Source organism: Chrysemys picta, chromosome 11, assembly GCF_011386835.1.
Source record: "Chrysemys picta bellii isolate R12L10 chromosome 11, ASM1138683v2, whole genome shotgun sequence".
Classification (NCBI taxonomy): Eukaryota; Metazoa; Chordata; order Testudines; family Emydidae; genus Chrysemys; species Chrysemys picta.
Window position 1 is genome coordinate 17,835,775 of NC_088801.1, and position 14,930 is coordinate 17,850,704.

Here is a 14,930-nt window from a genome sequence, read left to right on the forward strand (position 1 = left end):
AAATATATATGCGTTTAAAAAAAAATCCTAAACTTCTGTAACTCTTCTGCAACAGATTTTTTTTTAAAAATAAGATACATGCTATAGTATGTGTAATCAATCTTTATAAAACTTTGTAGCAGAACAAGAATTAACATTTACATGATATTTTGGCTGTTAAATCTTATCTCAGTGTTGTTTAACAAATCAAAACAGCCCATTCTGCTTGACCATCTCAACACGTGTTGTACGATCACACATACTAGTCTAACCTAATGTCCATATAAGTAGTGGTGTACTTGTATCCAAAGTAGTGAGTTAAAGATGACACAATAGTTCTAACTGAATTTACAGTATTAAAAAAAATCTGAATGGATATATATTTCAGACTGTGGGATATAGACTTTATTTAAAAAGAAACAAGTATTAATGTAAATAGGGAGGCATGAAACCCTGAAGTGAATAAATATCAGGTTAGCTTTGGTTTTAATGCGGAATTATTATTTATTACAATATTTGGGTGGAAGGGAGCTAGATAGATTCATGGAAGATAGGCTCATCAATGGAAATTAGCCAAGATGGGCAGGAATGATGTCCCTAGCCTCTGTTTATCAGAAGCTGGGATTGGGTGACAGGGCATGGATTACTTGATGATAACCTGTCTGTTCATTCCCTTTGGGGCACCTGCCATTGGCCACTGTCAGAGGACAGGATACTGGGCTTGATGGACCTTTGGTCTGACCCAGTATGGCCGTTCTTATGCTAAGTGCAAAGGTGTTTTCCACCTCTCTACATCAGAGTGCACCAAAGGATTTTTTTTAACCTTGGATATTTGATAGCAAGGAATTTAAATTAGTGTGCATTTTTCAGTATAAAAACTGAATCAGTCTGGGTCTACAGATCTCACTGCTACTTGAGGGTATATCTACACAGCAAAAACTCATGGGCTAGCCTACACTAGCTAACTTGAATCCAGCTAGCATGGGTAATAATAACAGACACGATAGCACAGTGCCTTGTCCCTACATGGGATCTGTGCCAGACTTGCACTACCTGTACTGCACTGTCTTAACTGCTGTTCTTACTCAGGCTAGCTCAGGCAACTACACTAGTGCTCAGCTTTTGCTGTGTAGATATACTCTTTGTAGCTTTGTACATTACAATGTCAATTAGATGGCTTAGAATGCTGAGTAAGGTGTGCCATTTATTATTTAACATAGAAATAGTGCCGTACGTTTGTAGGGCACTTTATAGAAGAAAGTGTCTTTGCCGTGAATAATTTAGCCCTGGTCTACTCTTAAAATTTAGATTATTGTAGCTACGTTGCTAGGAGTATGAAAAGTTCACACCGCCTAGCACTGTAGGTAAGTCAACCTAAACCCCAGTGTAGACATGGCTAGGCCGACGGAAGAATTCTTCTGTCAACCTAGCTACTGCTGCTTGGGTAGGTGGATTACCTACATCAATGGAAAAATCCCTTTCGTTGATGTAAGAAGCATCTACGCTATGGGGCAAAGCTGTGCCGTGTAGCACCCATGGTGTAGACGTATCCTTAATCTAAATAAAATGGTGGGGTTCTTTTTACCAAATACTCCAGTGTAGCGAGTAGGGGACCACTATGCCTTTTATAACTGGACTGTGTGTGTTTCATTTAAAAAAAAATTGGGGGGGGGGGGGAGAGCATTGCTTGTTTCATGAAACTGCTAAAAACATGTTTTGGGTTGTTGTTTTTGTTATTGGTTTTTAAAGAAGTGTTAATTTTTTTTCTCCTACTGGCATGAAATATCAGAAACTGGCAGTCTCTTATAAGAGTGATTAATTCAGTAGAAAAAGGGCTAACTATTTTCTTAATTACTGAAGATGATTATGACCCAAATTGCATGTGGTATTGCAATTATTATGAACTTCTTTTTATGAAAATAATTTCAGAAACATGAAAAACTTGTATAACCTGAGTGTCGATTTTAGTTGGGGTGATGTGACTTACCATTTTTGCTTAAAGAGATACATTTCAAATTGCTCTTAAATAAAGAGCTTCTTTTTTTGTTAGAACACATAAATAACATAAATTCCTGGCTATTTCCAGCAGAGTATTCACATACAGTTTTTCATATGCTCTTCTTTGTTTGGCCTATCAGCTATTTTCAACACCTTATCTAAAGATAATTCTGCTTGGTTACAATTCTCAAGTGCTTTTACATCAAATCTGCTTCTGTACAGTACTCAATGCAGTATTTGCTATTTTAGGTTGTGGTGCAGTTCCATCTAAAGTAGTTGGATCCCCACATTCATGAGCCAAATCAGAGTCCAGATTTTTTTTTTTTTTTTTTTACTTTTGTTTTGCCTATCACTTACTCTAGAGACATGTACAATACATGTGGAACAATGTCTACTATCTAAAGTCCCTCTCATCCCACTCAAACAAGACTCAAGAAGACATGATGAGTTTTGGGGAAAATAGATTTTGAAGCATGCTAATCAACTAATTCGGGTTCTGTTAAACTGTGGAGGAGAGAATTCCTGATTTGAGGCCTCACTAAAAATATCGCGCTACCAGTCCCAACCTATTTAAATCCGGTGATTGTTTAGCTCATGTTACTGTGCATGAAGAGGGACTCTAAGGTCACCAGACACTTCAGAGTACATAGGCAACCATTCAAAGTAGCTTACAAGAAGAAATTGTGTGTGTGTTTAACTGTGATTGAGTTTAGTTTTAATTACTTTCATGGTTCTCCACCAAAACAATACCAGAAAAATCTGTTTTATGCTGCATATCTGATTTCTGAACTTTGAAGTGCTCTTCTGGCCTTTGTGTGTTGACAGTTTAGGCCCTTATCCTGGCAAGACAATGTACATGCTGAGCTTCACACACTGGGAAGTCCTATTGAAGTCTTTGCATAAGTCTTTGCAGAATCAGGGCCCTAAATTTCAAGCTCTTTGGAGCAGAGAACTTGTCTTCATACATGTATTTAAATCCTCATATACTCAATGGTACTATGAAACTAAAGATCACCTGGCTACAGGATTCTGGGTATTCATCAAGCTCCTAGACATTAGAATTCCTAAACTAAGAATTAGTAGACTAAATGATTGAGTAGTTGTCCAGGATGGCGACTTTTACTTAGACCGTGGAAGCTGGAACATTCATCTTGTTCCTACTCACGTGAAGGAGGTTGGGTGTGTGGAAGATGATGGGAGAATAGGGTAGTCTTTTTTTCTTCCCTGTAATCTTTTTCATGAAAATGTTAACTAATTTGCTATGCACACTTCAGTTCAGCTCATGATCTTCGCTGGATTCCATTGCATTAGTTTTCTTCCTATCATATTCAATACACACATCTGCAAGAGACAGTCTATTACATGTATTTGTTTTAAGTCCAAGAAAAAGTCAAAAATTGACAGTGTTAACATTTTTTGTGAAAATGGCCATTTTTACATTGATTTTTTTGTTGTTAGTGTTAATTTTATCCATCCAGAGCTTGAGCTTGGCCACGTCTGCTTTCCCTGTGCAGGCTCTGTCTGGCAGGGCAAGTAGATGGGGCTGTGTGCCCTGGAGCTGCACTGAAGGGTCAGGGTCAGGAAGGGGCACTCTCTGGTGGGGGAGGGATGTCAGTATTCTTGGGGTATAGCTTTCTGTTCCTCATTCCCAGAGTCTTTGCCAGCATCCCCATCAGAGGAACATAACTGCTGGCGATGGCAGCTGCAACAGTGGGGGAATGAGGCATGCAGGGAGCCTGATTCTGGCAGCTGAGACCACCTGCACAGAGCCCTGTCTGCTTCCCCTGATGGACAGAGCCCTCTCCTGACTCCAGCCTTTCAGCCTGACCCCATCAGGTCTTTGTGCCCCTGATAAACCTTATCATCTCTCGCACGGGGCTGCACCCCATAGTTTGGGAACCTCTGCCCTAAACGAACATCAATAAAAACCTTATAGTACCTCTGTGATGGGTTCGGTCTCAGAGACCCCCTTGGGACTGTCACCTGACATGCTGAGACTACCTCTGAGCCCATCTTCCCTGCCAGCTTGGGTCTTCAGAACCCTGCCTTGTTGAGCCAGATATGCTAATCTGCTGCAACATAGACCCAGGGACGGAACCACACCCCCAAAGCTGCAGACTTAACTGAAAACGGCTTAGCAAGTGTTCCTGTCACCAGCACCCAGACACCCAACTCCCAATGACATCCAAGCCCCAAATTAAATCCGTTTTACTCCGTATAAAGCTTATACTGGGTAAACTCATAAATTGTCCCCCCTCTATAACACTAATAGAGAGATATGTACAGCTGTTTGCTCCCCCAGGTATTAATTACATACTCTGGGTTAATTAATAAGTATAAAAAGTAGGATTTAAGTGGTTCCAAGTAATAACAGACAGAACAAAGTAACTTACCAAACAAAACAAACCACGCAAGTCTAAGCCTAATATGTTTAAGAAACTGAATATAGGTAAATCTCACCCTCAGAGATATTCCAATAAGCTTCTTTCACAGACTAGACTCCTTTCTAGTCTGGGGCCAATCCTTTCTCCTGGTACAGTCCTTGTTCCAGCTCAGATGGCAGGTAGGGGTTTTCTCATGACTGCAGCCCTCTTTGTTCTGTTCCACCCCCTTATATAGCTTTGGCAGAAGGCGGGAATCTTTTGTCTCTCTGGGTGCCCACCCCTCCTTCTAAACGGAAAAGCAGGTTTAAGGTGGATTCCAGTACCAGGTGACATGGTCACATGTCCTGTGAGACCCCAAGCCTTAATTCTTCCTGGCCTGACTCACAGGAAGGCTTGCAAGTAAACAGAACCATTTACAACCAATTGTCCTACTTGATGGGAGCCATCAAGATTCCAGGTTTCAGAGTGGTAGCCGTGTTAGTCTGTATCAGCAAAAAGAACGAGGAGTACTTATGGCACCTTAGAGAATAACAAATTTATTTGGGCATAAGCTTTTGTGGGCTAAAACCCACTTCCTCAGCCCATGAAAGCTTATGCCCAAATAAATTTGTTGGTCTCGAAGGTGCCACATGTACTCCTCCTTCTTTTTATCAAGATCCCAAACCACCATTAATGGCCCACACTTTGCATAGTTACAATAGGATCTCAGAGTTGTATTTCATATTTCTAGTTTCAGATACAAGAATGATACATTTATACAAATAGGATGACCACACTCAGTAGATTATAAGCTTTGTAATGATACCTTACAAGAGACCTTTTGCATGAAGCATATTCCAGTTACATTATATTCTCACTTATTAGCATCTTTTCATAAAATCATATGGAATGCAACGTCACAACCTCATTTATGCCATGCATTTTGTTTACTCTGGTTTCACCTTGCCCAGTCTTGAAGCACAGTATAATTATGGGAAGAAATAATATAATTGTAATGGTTAAAAACATATTAATGTAGGGCTGACAACTTTTATACGAAATTTCAGTTCATTGTGGGAGTTAGTGTCTTGGATGTCTTTGATTTAAAATCAGAGTGTTTTTACTTATTGACTTTTTTGCACTATATTCTGGCCAAAGGTGGCCATTTTCCTCCAAGGAGTGGTTAATTCTACCAAAAGCAAGGCTTCTGATAGAATTTTTGATGTGCCCATAAGTATGTACAGCAGTGCTAGCAGGCATATCTATAGTTATTCTATTAAAACAGGCAACATCTATGTTATCTGTGCAAGTACAAAATAAAAAGAGAACATTGTGTGTTCTGTATTCCTGTCTGGGAACATTATAAAGTTAAAAGGATAATGCTTTACTAAATCTGTTTTTTTAAATTAGAGGTTACACTTAATTTCCTTTTAGTATTTCTCCTTTTTACAGTGTTTTATGCTAAAAAACCTGACTTGAAACTTCCTAAGTAAGCTTTCTTTGTTCTGTTTAATATTAACTAATACGTTCAAAAAATTGGATGTTGGCTAGGTTTTATTGAGTGTTATGCAAAAATGGAGCCACTACTTGATTTTTAGATAGTCATATACTAACTCTTTGCTGAAATTGCATATGCTGAAATTAGACCAGTGAGAGCATTTTAAAACACAAAAGGTGTAGTGTGACAGTTCAGAAATATATTTATATTCATAAGTGTGGCACAGAAATGTGCTAATTGAACTCTTACTCGCTATGAAATAACTTTGAAGCTATTCCTCTGAGATGCACGACACTGAGGCCACACAAAAACAATAAGAGATTCTTCCAATCCTCTGAATACTTGTAATGTAAGCCAGGAGAGCTTGCATTTGCTTAAATAATGCAGAACACTTTTTTCCTTTTTCCCTTGAGAGAATCTACTTTCCTGATTACCTATCTAGCCATATGCCCTATCTCTTGCCAGAAACGAATAGCACTGTCACTGCCAGCTAAAATTACTTCTTCTCTGAGAAAAGAATTATGGTAGGATTGTTTTAAATCCACTATATTGGCAAGATAAGATCTTCATTCACCCATTGCACTAAAATACCTTTACCTTGAAATTCAGATTGGAAACTTTTTAAAGAATTGAATTTGGTCCAAATTTTCAAAGGTGTTCTACGCTGGTTAACATGCATTTAATTTTTTAATACTTGTTCTCTTTCCAAATCTTTTCCCAGCTTGTTCCTGCTCTGATTCATATTGTAAAGTATAACAAATTAAAAATGTACAAAGAGAGCCTGTTTTCTACTCATATTTTGCAAAAGTTACAATACAAACAAAATACAGCTTGGAGATACTCTAGTACTTTATGGTGACCATGTGCCTTTTTTTCTTTGTTTTGGCAGCAGCAGGATGGAACTGAAAGGAGGAAATACACTGACTAATGCACCAGAGTGAGATTGATTCCTGCATTGTGTGATCTTTACATACCTGGACCATGCATTTGCTCCTTGGTTTCATGCTTTAAGAACCCGTGCGGTGATTGTGAAGCTGTTGGGAAGCCATGGCATTCTTTACTCCGTGGAAACTATCTTCTCAGAAACTTGGCTTCTTTCTGGTGACTTTTGGCTTTATTTGGGGAATGATGCTTCTGCATTTTACTATTCAACAGCGAACTCAACATGAAAGCAGTTCAGTGCTTCGTGAGCAAATATTGGATCTCAGCAAAAGATATATCAAAGCATTGGCAGAAGAAAATAGAAATGTGGTTGATGGGCCTTATGTTGGGACGATGACAGCATATGGTGAGTTCATATTCTAGAATACCTAGAAGCTTCCTAGAAAATGCTGGTTAATTAATTTGTTTTCTCAACATTATTTATGGCCCCAAAAAATTGACCTCATAATACAGCCCAATTGACCAAGTTGTATACTGGCAATCTCCCTATGGATAGTGGGAAGTAATCCTCTTCTCACAAGGTGTGGAGCAGCAGTGGAGCAATTCTGCTGTAGGTTGAAGTAGTGCCTTGTGGCTTCTTCAGTCCACTGGTCATTCTCTTCCATAGTCTTAATTAACTGATCTACCAGTCCTGTCCCTTAAGCCTATAGGGCTCAAAGCCCCAGCAGAGTAGGGTTCTGTGGTGCTGAAACCATACTTAAAATCCCACAAATCCAGCCTTTGTTTTTCTCAGTGGAACTGAATATTACTGTAAGAGTGGATGGTTGTGGGGGGAAATGCACCATTTAATTCTGTAACTGTAATATTAGTACTCAAGTTAAGCAGTAAACATTTGCCTTTATAATGGAAACTTCAGAACTATATTGATTCTATTTTAAAATAATTATCTGTACTAATTAAGGTTAATGGGTTTTCTGGCCACAATCTTTCCAGCAGACAGAATATAACCAGTCATCAATAGGAACAATCAAGTCACTCACAAATCCCCAACTACTTTATGATCTCTTAGTTTAGTCTGCACTTTCTAGATTCAGGGACAGCTCTGCCTCTGTGGTTTGAATGTGATGCTTCAGTTTTTTCTATTCTTACAGAAAAATTCCAAGCTAAGATTATTAATAGCTGGCAGTGACCAACGCGGTTCCCGCCTTTCCACTGGCTGAGAACCAAAGTTTGTTCTTCAGCCTTGCCAGAGAGATTCTTCTCAAAATGGTCTGGTTTCAGTTCACATTATTCTTTTTTGTTGAAAGATGAATTGGAGAATGTATAAAAGCTTGGAAAACTCAGAACTGAGAACCCACATGGAAAAGTCTGTGATACAAGGGGAAGGTGCTGGAGTTTGAAACATGCCTAAGAATTGCAAAGTGTTGTCTTGGAAACACCATAAAAAATGATCACCAGAATGTATCATACTCCTGTGATGATAAATATGAAGTTACAGCAGCTGGGTTTGTAGTGGGAAGGATGCAAGCAGCACAGCTAGATCACATATATGTTGCCCCAACATTCAGCAATACTGGGCTGGAGAAAGTGTGTGAATGTGCCAATATCTGGTATGACCCCAGCACATAGACCCAGCTTAATTCAGGGAAGTCATTCTATTTATGGGACAAGCCCAAAGTGATATACCCTAGCAGTAAATTACTTATTTTGCTTAAGTGGAGAAAAGGAAAAGTTTTTATTGATATGGTGATGCTTCAGTGTCATATGGTACGCTCATCCAACAATGGTTCTGAAGCTTGCTTCCATGACATTGTATTGGGAAATGGAAGGGACCCAGTTGCATTTTTTGCGTCAGGTGGGGCTGTCCTTAGACTAGGGCTTCACCCATAGGGGCCGACTTCCCCTCTGCCCGGTGGGTGCTCCACCCCCCCCCCCCCGGCCCTGCCTCTTCCTGCCCCTGCACCACCCCGGCCCCGCCTCTTCCCGCCCCTGCACCACCCCCATTCCACCCTTTCCCCAACGTCCCTGTCCCACCCCGCCTTTTCCCACCCCAACCCCACCCCCATTCCACCCCTTCCCCAATGTCCCCGTCCCACCCCGCCTTTTCCCACCCCAGCCCCACCCCCATTCCACCCCTTCCCCAATGTCCCCACCCCTATTCCACCCCCTTTCCCTAAATCCCCGCCTCTGCCTTGCCTCTTCTCCGCCTCCTCTCCTGAGCGTGCCGCATCCCCACTCCTCCCCCTCCCTCTCGGAAAGTCCTAAGTGCCGCCAAACAGCTGTTAGGTGGCGGGGGGGTGGGAAGCGCTGAGAGGGAGGGGGAGAAGTGGGGACATGGTGCTCTGTGGGAGGGAGAAGGAGGTGGGGGGGGAGCTTGGCTGCCGGTGGGTGCAGAGCACCCACTAATTTTTCTCGTGGGTGCTCCAGCCCCAGAGCACCTATAAAAATAATCCCACCTATATGTACAAAGTGATGGGGTATAAATTATCTGTTACCACTCAAGAAAAAGATCTTGGAGTCATCCTGGATAGTTCTCTGAAAACATCTGCTCAATGTGCACTGGCAGTCAAAAAAAACTAACAATGTTAGGAACCATTAGGAAAGAGTTAATAAAACAGAAAATATCATGATGACACTATTTAAGAACACAAGAACTACCATACTGGGTCACACCTGTGGTCCATCTATCTCCATATCCTGTCTCTAACAGTGGCTAATACCCGATGCTTCAGAGGGAATGAACAAAACAGGGTAATTTCAAAGTTATCCATCCCTTGTCATCCAGTCTCAGCTTCTTGTAGTTGGAGGTTTAGGGACACTCAGAACATGGAGTTCCACCCTGACCATCTTGGCTAATAGCTATTGATTATACTTATCCTCCATGAATTTATCTAATTCTTTTTTTAATCCCGTTATACTTTTAGCCCCACAACATTCAATGGTTCCACAGGTTGTGTGAAGTAGTACTTCCTTTTGTTTGTTTCAAACTTACTGCCTGTTAATTTCATCAGGTGTTATGTGAAGGGGTAAATAACACTTATTCACTTTCTCCATGCCATTTGTGGTTTTATAGACCATCTCATCCTTCCTTAGTTGTCTCTCTTCTAAACTGAACAGTCCCAGTCTTTATAATCTCTCCTTCTATAGAAGCTGTTCCATACCCTGAATCATTTTTGTTGCCCTTCTCTGCCCCTTTTCCAGTTCTAATGTATCTTTTTTTTTTAGATGAGGTGACCAGAACTGCACTCAGTACATTAGGTGTGGGCGTACCATGTATTTACATAGTGCAGTGGTTCTCAATCTTTCTGCTACTGTACTCCTTTCAGGAATCTGATTTGTCTTGAACACCCCAAGTTTCACCTCAGTTAACTCAGGCTTTGGCTTCAGCTCCGTGCGGTGGGGCTCAGGGTTTGGCCTTCTGCCCTGGACTCCAGTCAGTCGAATGCTGGCCCTGGTGGCCCCATTAAAACAAACTCGCTCACAGTCTGAGAACCGCTGATTATATATAGAACAGTATAAACAAGTCATTGTCTATAGCAAATATGGCAGGCGACCAGCTTGGCTTAACAGTGAAATCTTGGGTGAGCTTAAACACAGAAAGGAAGCTTACAAGAAGTGGAAACTTGGACGGATGACTAGGGAGGAGTATAAAAATATTGCTCAAGCATGCAGGGGTGTAATCAGGAAGGCCAAAACACAACTGGAGTTGCAGCTAGCAAGGGATGTGAAGGGTAACAAGAGGGGTTTCTACAGGTATGTTAACAACAAGAAAAAGTTCAGGGAAAGTGTGGAACCCTTAATGAACCGGGGCGGAGGGGGGCAAACTAGTGACAGATTATGTGGAAAAAGCGGAAGTACTCAATGGTTTTTTTGCCTCGGTCTTCACAGATAAAATCAACTCCAATACTGCTGTCCTGGGCAGCACAGCATGGGGAGGAGGTGAGCAGCCCTAAGAACAGGGGGCTACGAACTATTTAGAAAAGTTGGACATACATTAGATCTGGACCCATGGACTTGTGCGTCTGAGGGTGCTGAGGGAATTGGCTGATGTGATTGCAGAGCCATTGGCCATTATCTCTGAAAACTCGTGGCAATCAGGAGAGGACCCAGACGATTGGAAAAAGGCAAATATAGTGTCCATCTTTTAAAAAGGGAAGAAGTAGAACCTGGGGAACTACAGTCTGGTCAGCCTCACCTCAGTCCATGGAAAAATCATGGAGCAGGTACTCAAGGAAACCATTTTGAAGCACTTGGAGGATCAGGAACAGTCAACATGGATTCACCAAGGGCAAGTCATACCTGACCAACCTAATTGCCTTCTATGATGAGATAACTGGCTCTGTGGATATGGGGAAAGCAGTGGACGTGATATATCTTGACTTGAGCAAAGCTTTTGATACGGTCTCCCACAGTATTCTTGCCAGCAAGTTAAAAAAGTATGGATTGGATGAATGGACTATAAGGTGGATAGAAAGCTGGCTAGATTGTCAGGCTCAATGGGTAGTGATCAACGGCTCGATGTCTAATTGGCAGCCAGTATCAAGTGGAGTGCCCCAGGAGTCAGTCCTGGGGCTGGTTTTGTTCAACATTTTTATTAATGATCTGGATGATGGGATGGATTGCACTGTCAGCAAGTTTGCAGATGACACAAAGCTGTGGGGAGAGAGATGCTGGAAGGTAGAGATAGGGTCCAGTGACACCTAGACAAATTGGAGGATTGGGCCAAAAGAAATCTGATGAGGTTCAGCAAGGACAAGTGCAGAGTCCTGCACTTAAGAAGGAAGAATCCCATGCACCGCTACAGGCTGGGAACCAACTGGCTAAGCAGCAGTTCTGCAGAAAAGGACCTGGGAATTACAGTGGATGAGAAGCTGGATATGAGTCAGCAGTGTGCGCTTGTTGCCAAGAAGGCTAACAGCATATTGGGCTGCAATTAGTAGGAGCATTGTCAGCAGATCGAGGGAAGTGATTATTGCCCTCTATTCAGCACTGATGAGGCCGCATCTGGAGTGTTGCGTCCAGTTTTGGACCCCCCACTACAAAAGGGATGTGGACAAATTGGAGAGTCCAGCGGAGGGCAATAAAAATGATCAGGGGGCTGGGGCACATGACTTACGAGGAGAGGCTGAGGGAACTGGGCTTGTTTAGTCTGCAGAAGAGATGAGTGAGGGGGTGGGGGGTTGATAGCAGCCTTCAAATACCTGAAAGGGGGTTCCAAAGAGGATGGAGCTCAGCTGTTCTCAGTGGTGGCAGATGGCAGAACAAGAAGCAATGGTCTCAAGTTGCAGTGGGGGAGGTCTAGGTTGGATATCAGGAAAAACTATTTCACTAGGAGGGTGGTGAAGCACTGGAACGGGTTACCTGGGGAGGTGGTGGAATCTCCATCCTTAGAGGTTTTTAAGGCCCAGCTTGACAAAGCCCTGGCTGGGATGAGTTAGTGGGTGTTGGTCCTGCTTTGAGCAGCGGGTTGGGCAAGATGACCTCCTGAGATCTCTTTCAAGCCTAATCTTCTATGATTCTATATGAAATTTTAGTTTGTACTGACTTCGCTAGTGCTTTTTATGTAGCCTTTTGTAAAATTAGGCAAATATCCAGATGAGTTGGTGCACCCCCGTGAAAGACCCTGGTTGAGAACCACTGACATAGTGGCATTATGATATTTTCTGTCATGTTATCTCACCTTTCCCTAATCGTTCCTAAAGTTCTATTAGTTTTTTTGACTGCTGCTGCACATTGAGCAGATGTTCTCAGAGAACTATCCACAATGACTCCAAGATCTTTTTGTTGTGTGGCAACAGCTAATTTAGACGCCATCATTTTGTGTATATATAGCTGGGATTATTTTTTCTAATGACTATGGTATGCCCAGAGTTTGAATACTGCATGCATTTCTGATCACTTCATCTCAAAAGAGAGATTAGAATCAGAAAAGGTTCAGCAAAGGAATGCGTAGGTGTGAATTGCTGTGAATTGTGCGTAGTCCAAAATCCAAACTTTACATCATGCTCTTCAGAGACTATCTTGAACCCAGTATGATTCAGTCCACTGCTGATTTTTACTACAGTTCACAGTACTTATGTCTGCTGTGACTGTGATTATCTATAAATTGTTATCTCTGTTTAAAATCTGTCATTGCCATTTACTGAGAAACTTGATCTGTCAGTTCAGATGTGTGAAGTGATTTCTCAGTTTAGATGTGTGAAGTGATTCAAGAGACGCTGAATAAAAAATAATCTAAAACTTGACAATTGCTTGTGTGTTTTCTCTGATCTTTTCCATTTCAGTTCTGATTTTTGCTGAATCTTAATAAAATTACATTTCCTAAAACAGTTTTAAAAAGTAAAATCAGGTATTTAGTCCCAAGTTTAATCATGCATTTCTCTGAATCTTTTACCTACTATTGACAGCACTTATATATAGTAAGTTTCACTGTTTCCTTTGTCCCATGTTTGTGTGGGTCTTTAAACAGAAACTGAGAAGAAATAAAGATTTTTTTTTTAAGTAGGGAAAATGTGTAAAACCCACAGATATTGGCAAGGGCTCCCACATGGGCATATTATCAAACTCTTGCTTTTAAAAAAAAAAAGGGTGGGGGGGAGGAAAGGCTAAACTTCAGGTTGATGCTGTCCCTTTAAATCTGATGTAACTGTGTTCCTGGCATAGGTGTTTTCAGCTTTCTTTCTTTGTCACCTATTGTGATGGAGAGTAGTCTTCCTTTTAGGCTATCTCAAGTTAATTGCTAATTAGTCATTGAGATTATTTCCTCTTCAACATTTTATCAAAGAGAAATCTTACTGGTGTTTCTTCTAGACCTGTACAAGGAAGTTACGATGCCCTAGATTAGGGCTGCACGCTCACGTAGTTAGGAGCCGTTCATTTTCTTTTTGGGTATCCTCTTTCACTTCAGTGTGGGATGAAAGCACCTCTTTACAGCAGATGCCAGAGATGCTGGGAGGGCATGCAGTTTCTATTACTGCTTTGTTTCCTCTGAGAAGATTCTGGTGTTTCTGTGAATGTGTTTGCTCATGAGGTTGAGGTCACCATCCCCTAGGCAGCTGACTATTATATTGCTATGTGGCTTAGATAACAACTAGCCCTTGTTCTGTGATTATTTTTATTTGTGTCTGACAGCCTGCAGACATACCAACTTGTATTGTGATCCCATTAAATATCACAAGCTAAGCAGAGTTGGGTTAGATTGTATGGAAGACCGCCCACAAAGAAAGCCCAGATTTCTGCAAAGAATGGTGATGTTTATTCAGTAGGTGGTGCTTTTCCCTTTAAATCAGTACTTAGCCAATGTTCCATCATTAAGTAAGGGTGCTGTAGCCTCAGCTGATCAGCAAAACATAAAGTGTCACCTGTCATCAGAGGTTTCATAGCATTTTTTGTAAAATTAGGGTTGCATTAATGTGCTCTAGCCAAAATTCAAGTACACAGAATGTCATTAGCTAAATTTCCCCTGCAATTTCACTTGCCTGTGATTCATTTCCTGTTGTACATACTGATGTGGAATTATCTGGTACACGATCACAGAGGTCAGGTACTGTAGCAGAGACAGCTATAGCTCAGTGACGTGGCAAATGATCTGTCTCTAATCCAGGGGTGGGCAAACTTTTTGAGCCGAGGGCCACATCTGGGTGGGGAAATTGTATGCAGGGTTAGGGGTTGGGGTGCGGGAGGGAGTGCAGGGTGTGGGAGGTGGTGAGGTGGGCAGGAAGGGGCTCAGGGCAAGGGATTGGGGCAGAGGAGGGGTGCGGGATGTACGAGGGGGCTCAGGGCAGGGGGTTGGGGTGCACAGGGGTGCAGCAGGGAGCTCAGGGCAGGGGGTTGGGGTGCAGGAGTGGTGCAGGGTGTACGAGGGGCAGGGAGTTAGGGTTCAGGAGGGGTTTGGACTCCGGCCCAGCGCCGCTTACCTAAAGTGGCTCCGGGGTGGCAGCGGCGTGCACTGGGGCCAGGGCAGGCTCCCTGCATGCCTGCCCTGTCCCCGGCCCCGCACCTCTCCAGGAAGTGCTGCGGCCCCTGGGGGAGGTGGGGCGGAGGGCTACGCGTGCGCCCCCCCCCCCCCCGCCCAGGGGCCGCAGGGATGTGGTGCCGGCCACTTCTGAGCGCGGTGCAGGGCTCACAGATCCGGCCTGCAGGCCGTAGTTTGCCCACCTCCGCTCTAATCCTAACCTACTTCACAGGAAACAAACTTACTGTTTTTGTTT

The 14,930-nt window shown here is 42.4% G+C and overlaps 1 protein-coding gene across 5 annotated transcripts in view; it reads left to right on the plus strand.

The window, feature by feature from the left end:
* Positions 1 to 14,930, plus strand: part of MGAT5 (alpha-1,6-mannosylglycoprotein 6-beta-N-acetylglucosaminyltransferase) — a 259,845-nt gene that overhangs the window by 78,857 nt on the left and 166,058 nt on the right. For all 5 annotated transcript variants that reach the window (XR_010591273.1, XR_010591274.1, XM_042855663.2 and 2 more), the window contains one exon: positions 6,728 to 7,126. Coding sequence is in view for 3 of the 5 variants with exons in the window: in XM_042855663.2 (XP_042711597.1) it covers positions 6,886 to 7,126 (241 nt within the window). In the remaining 2 variants the exon portion in view is untranslated. The remainder of the gene's footprint in view (positions 1 to 6,727; positions 7,127 to 14,930) is intronic.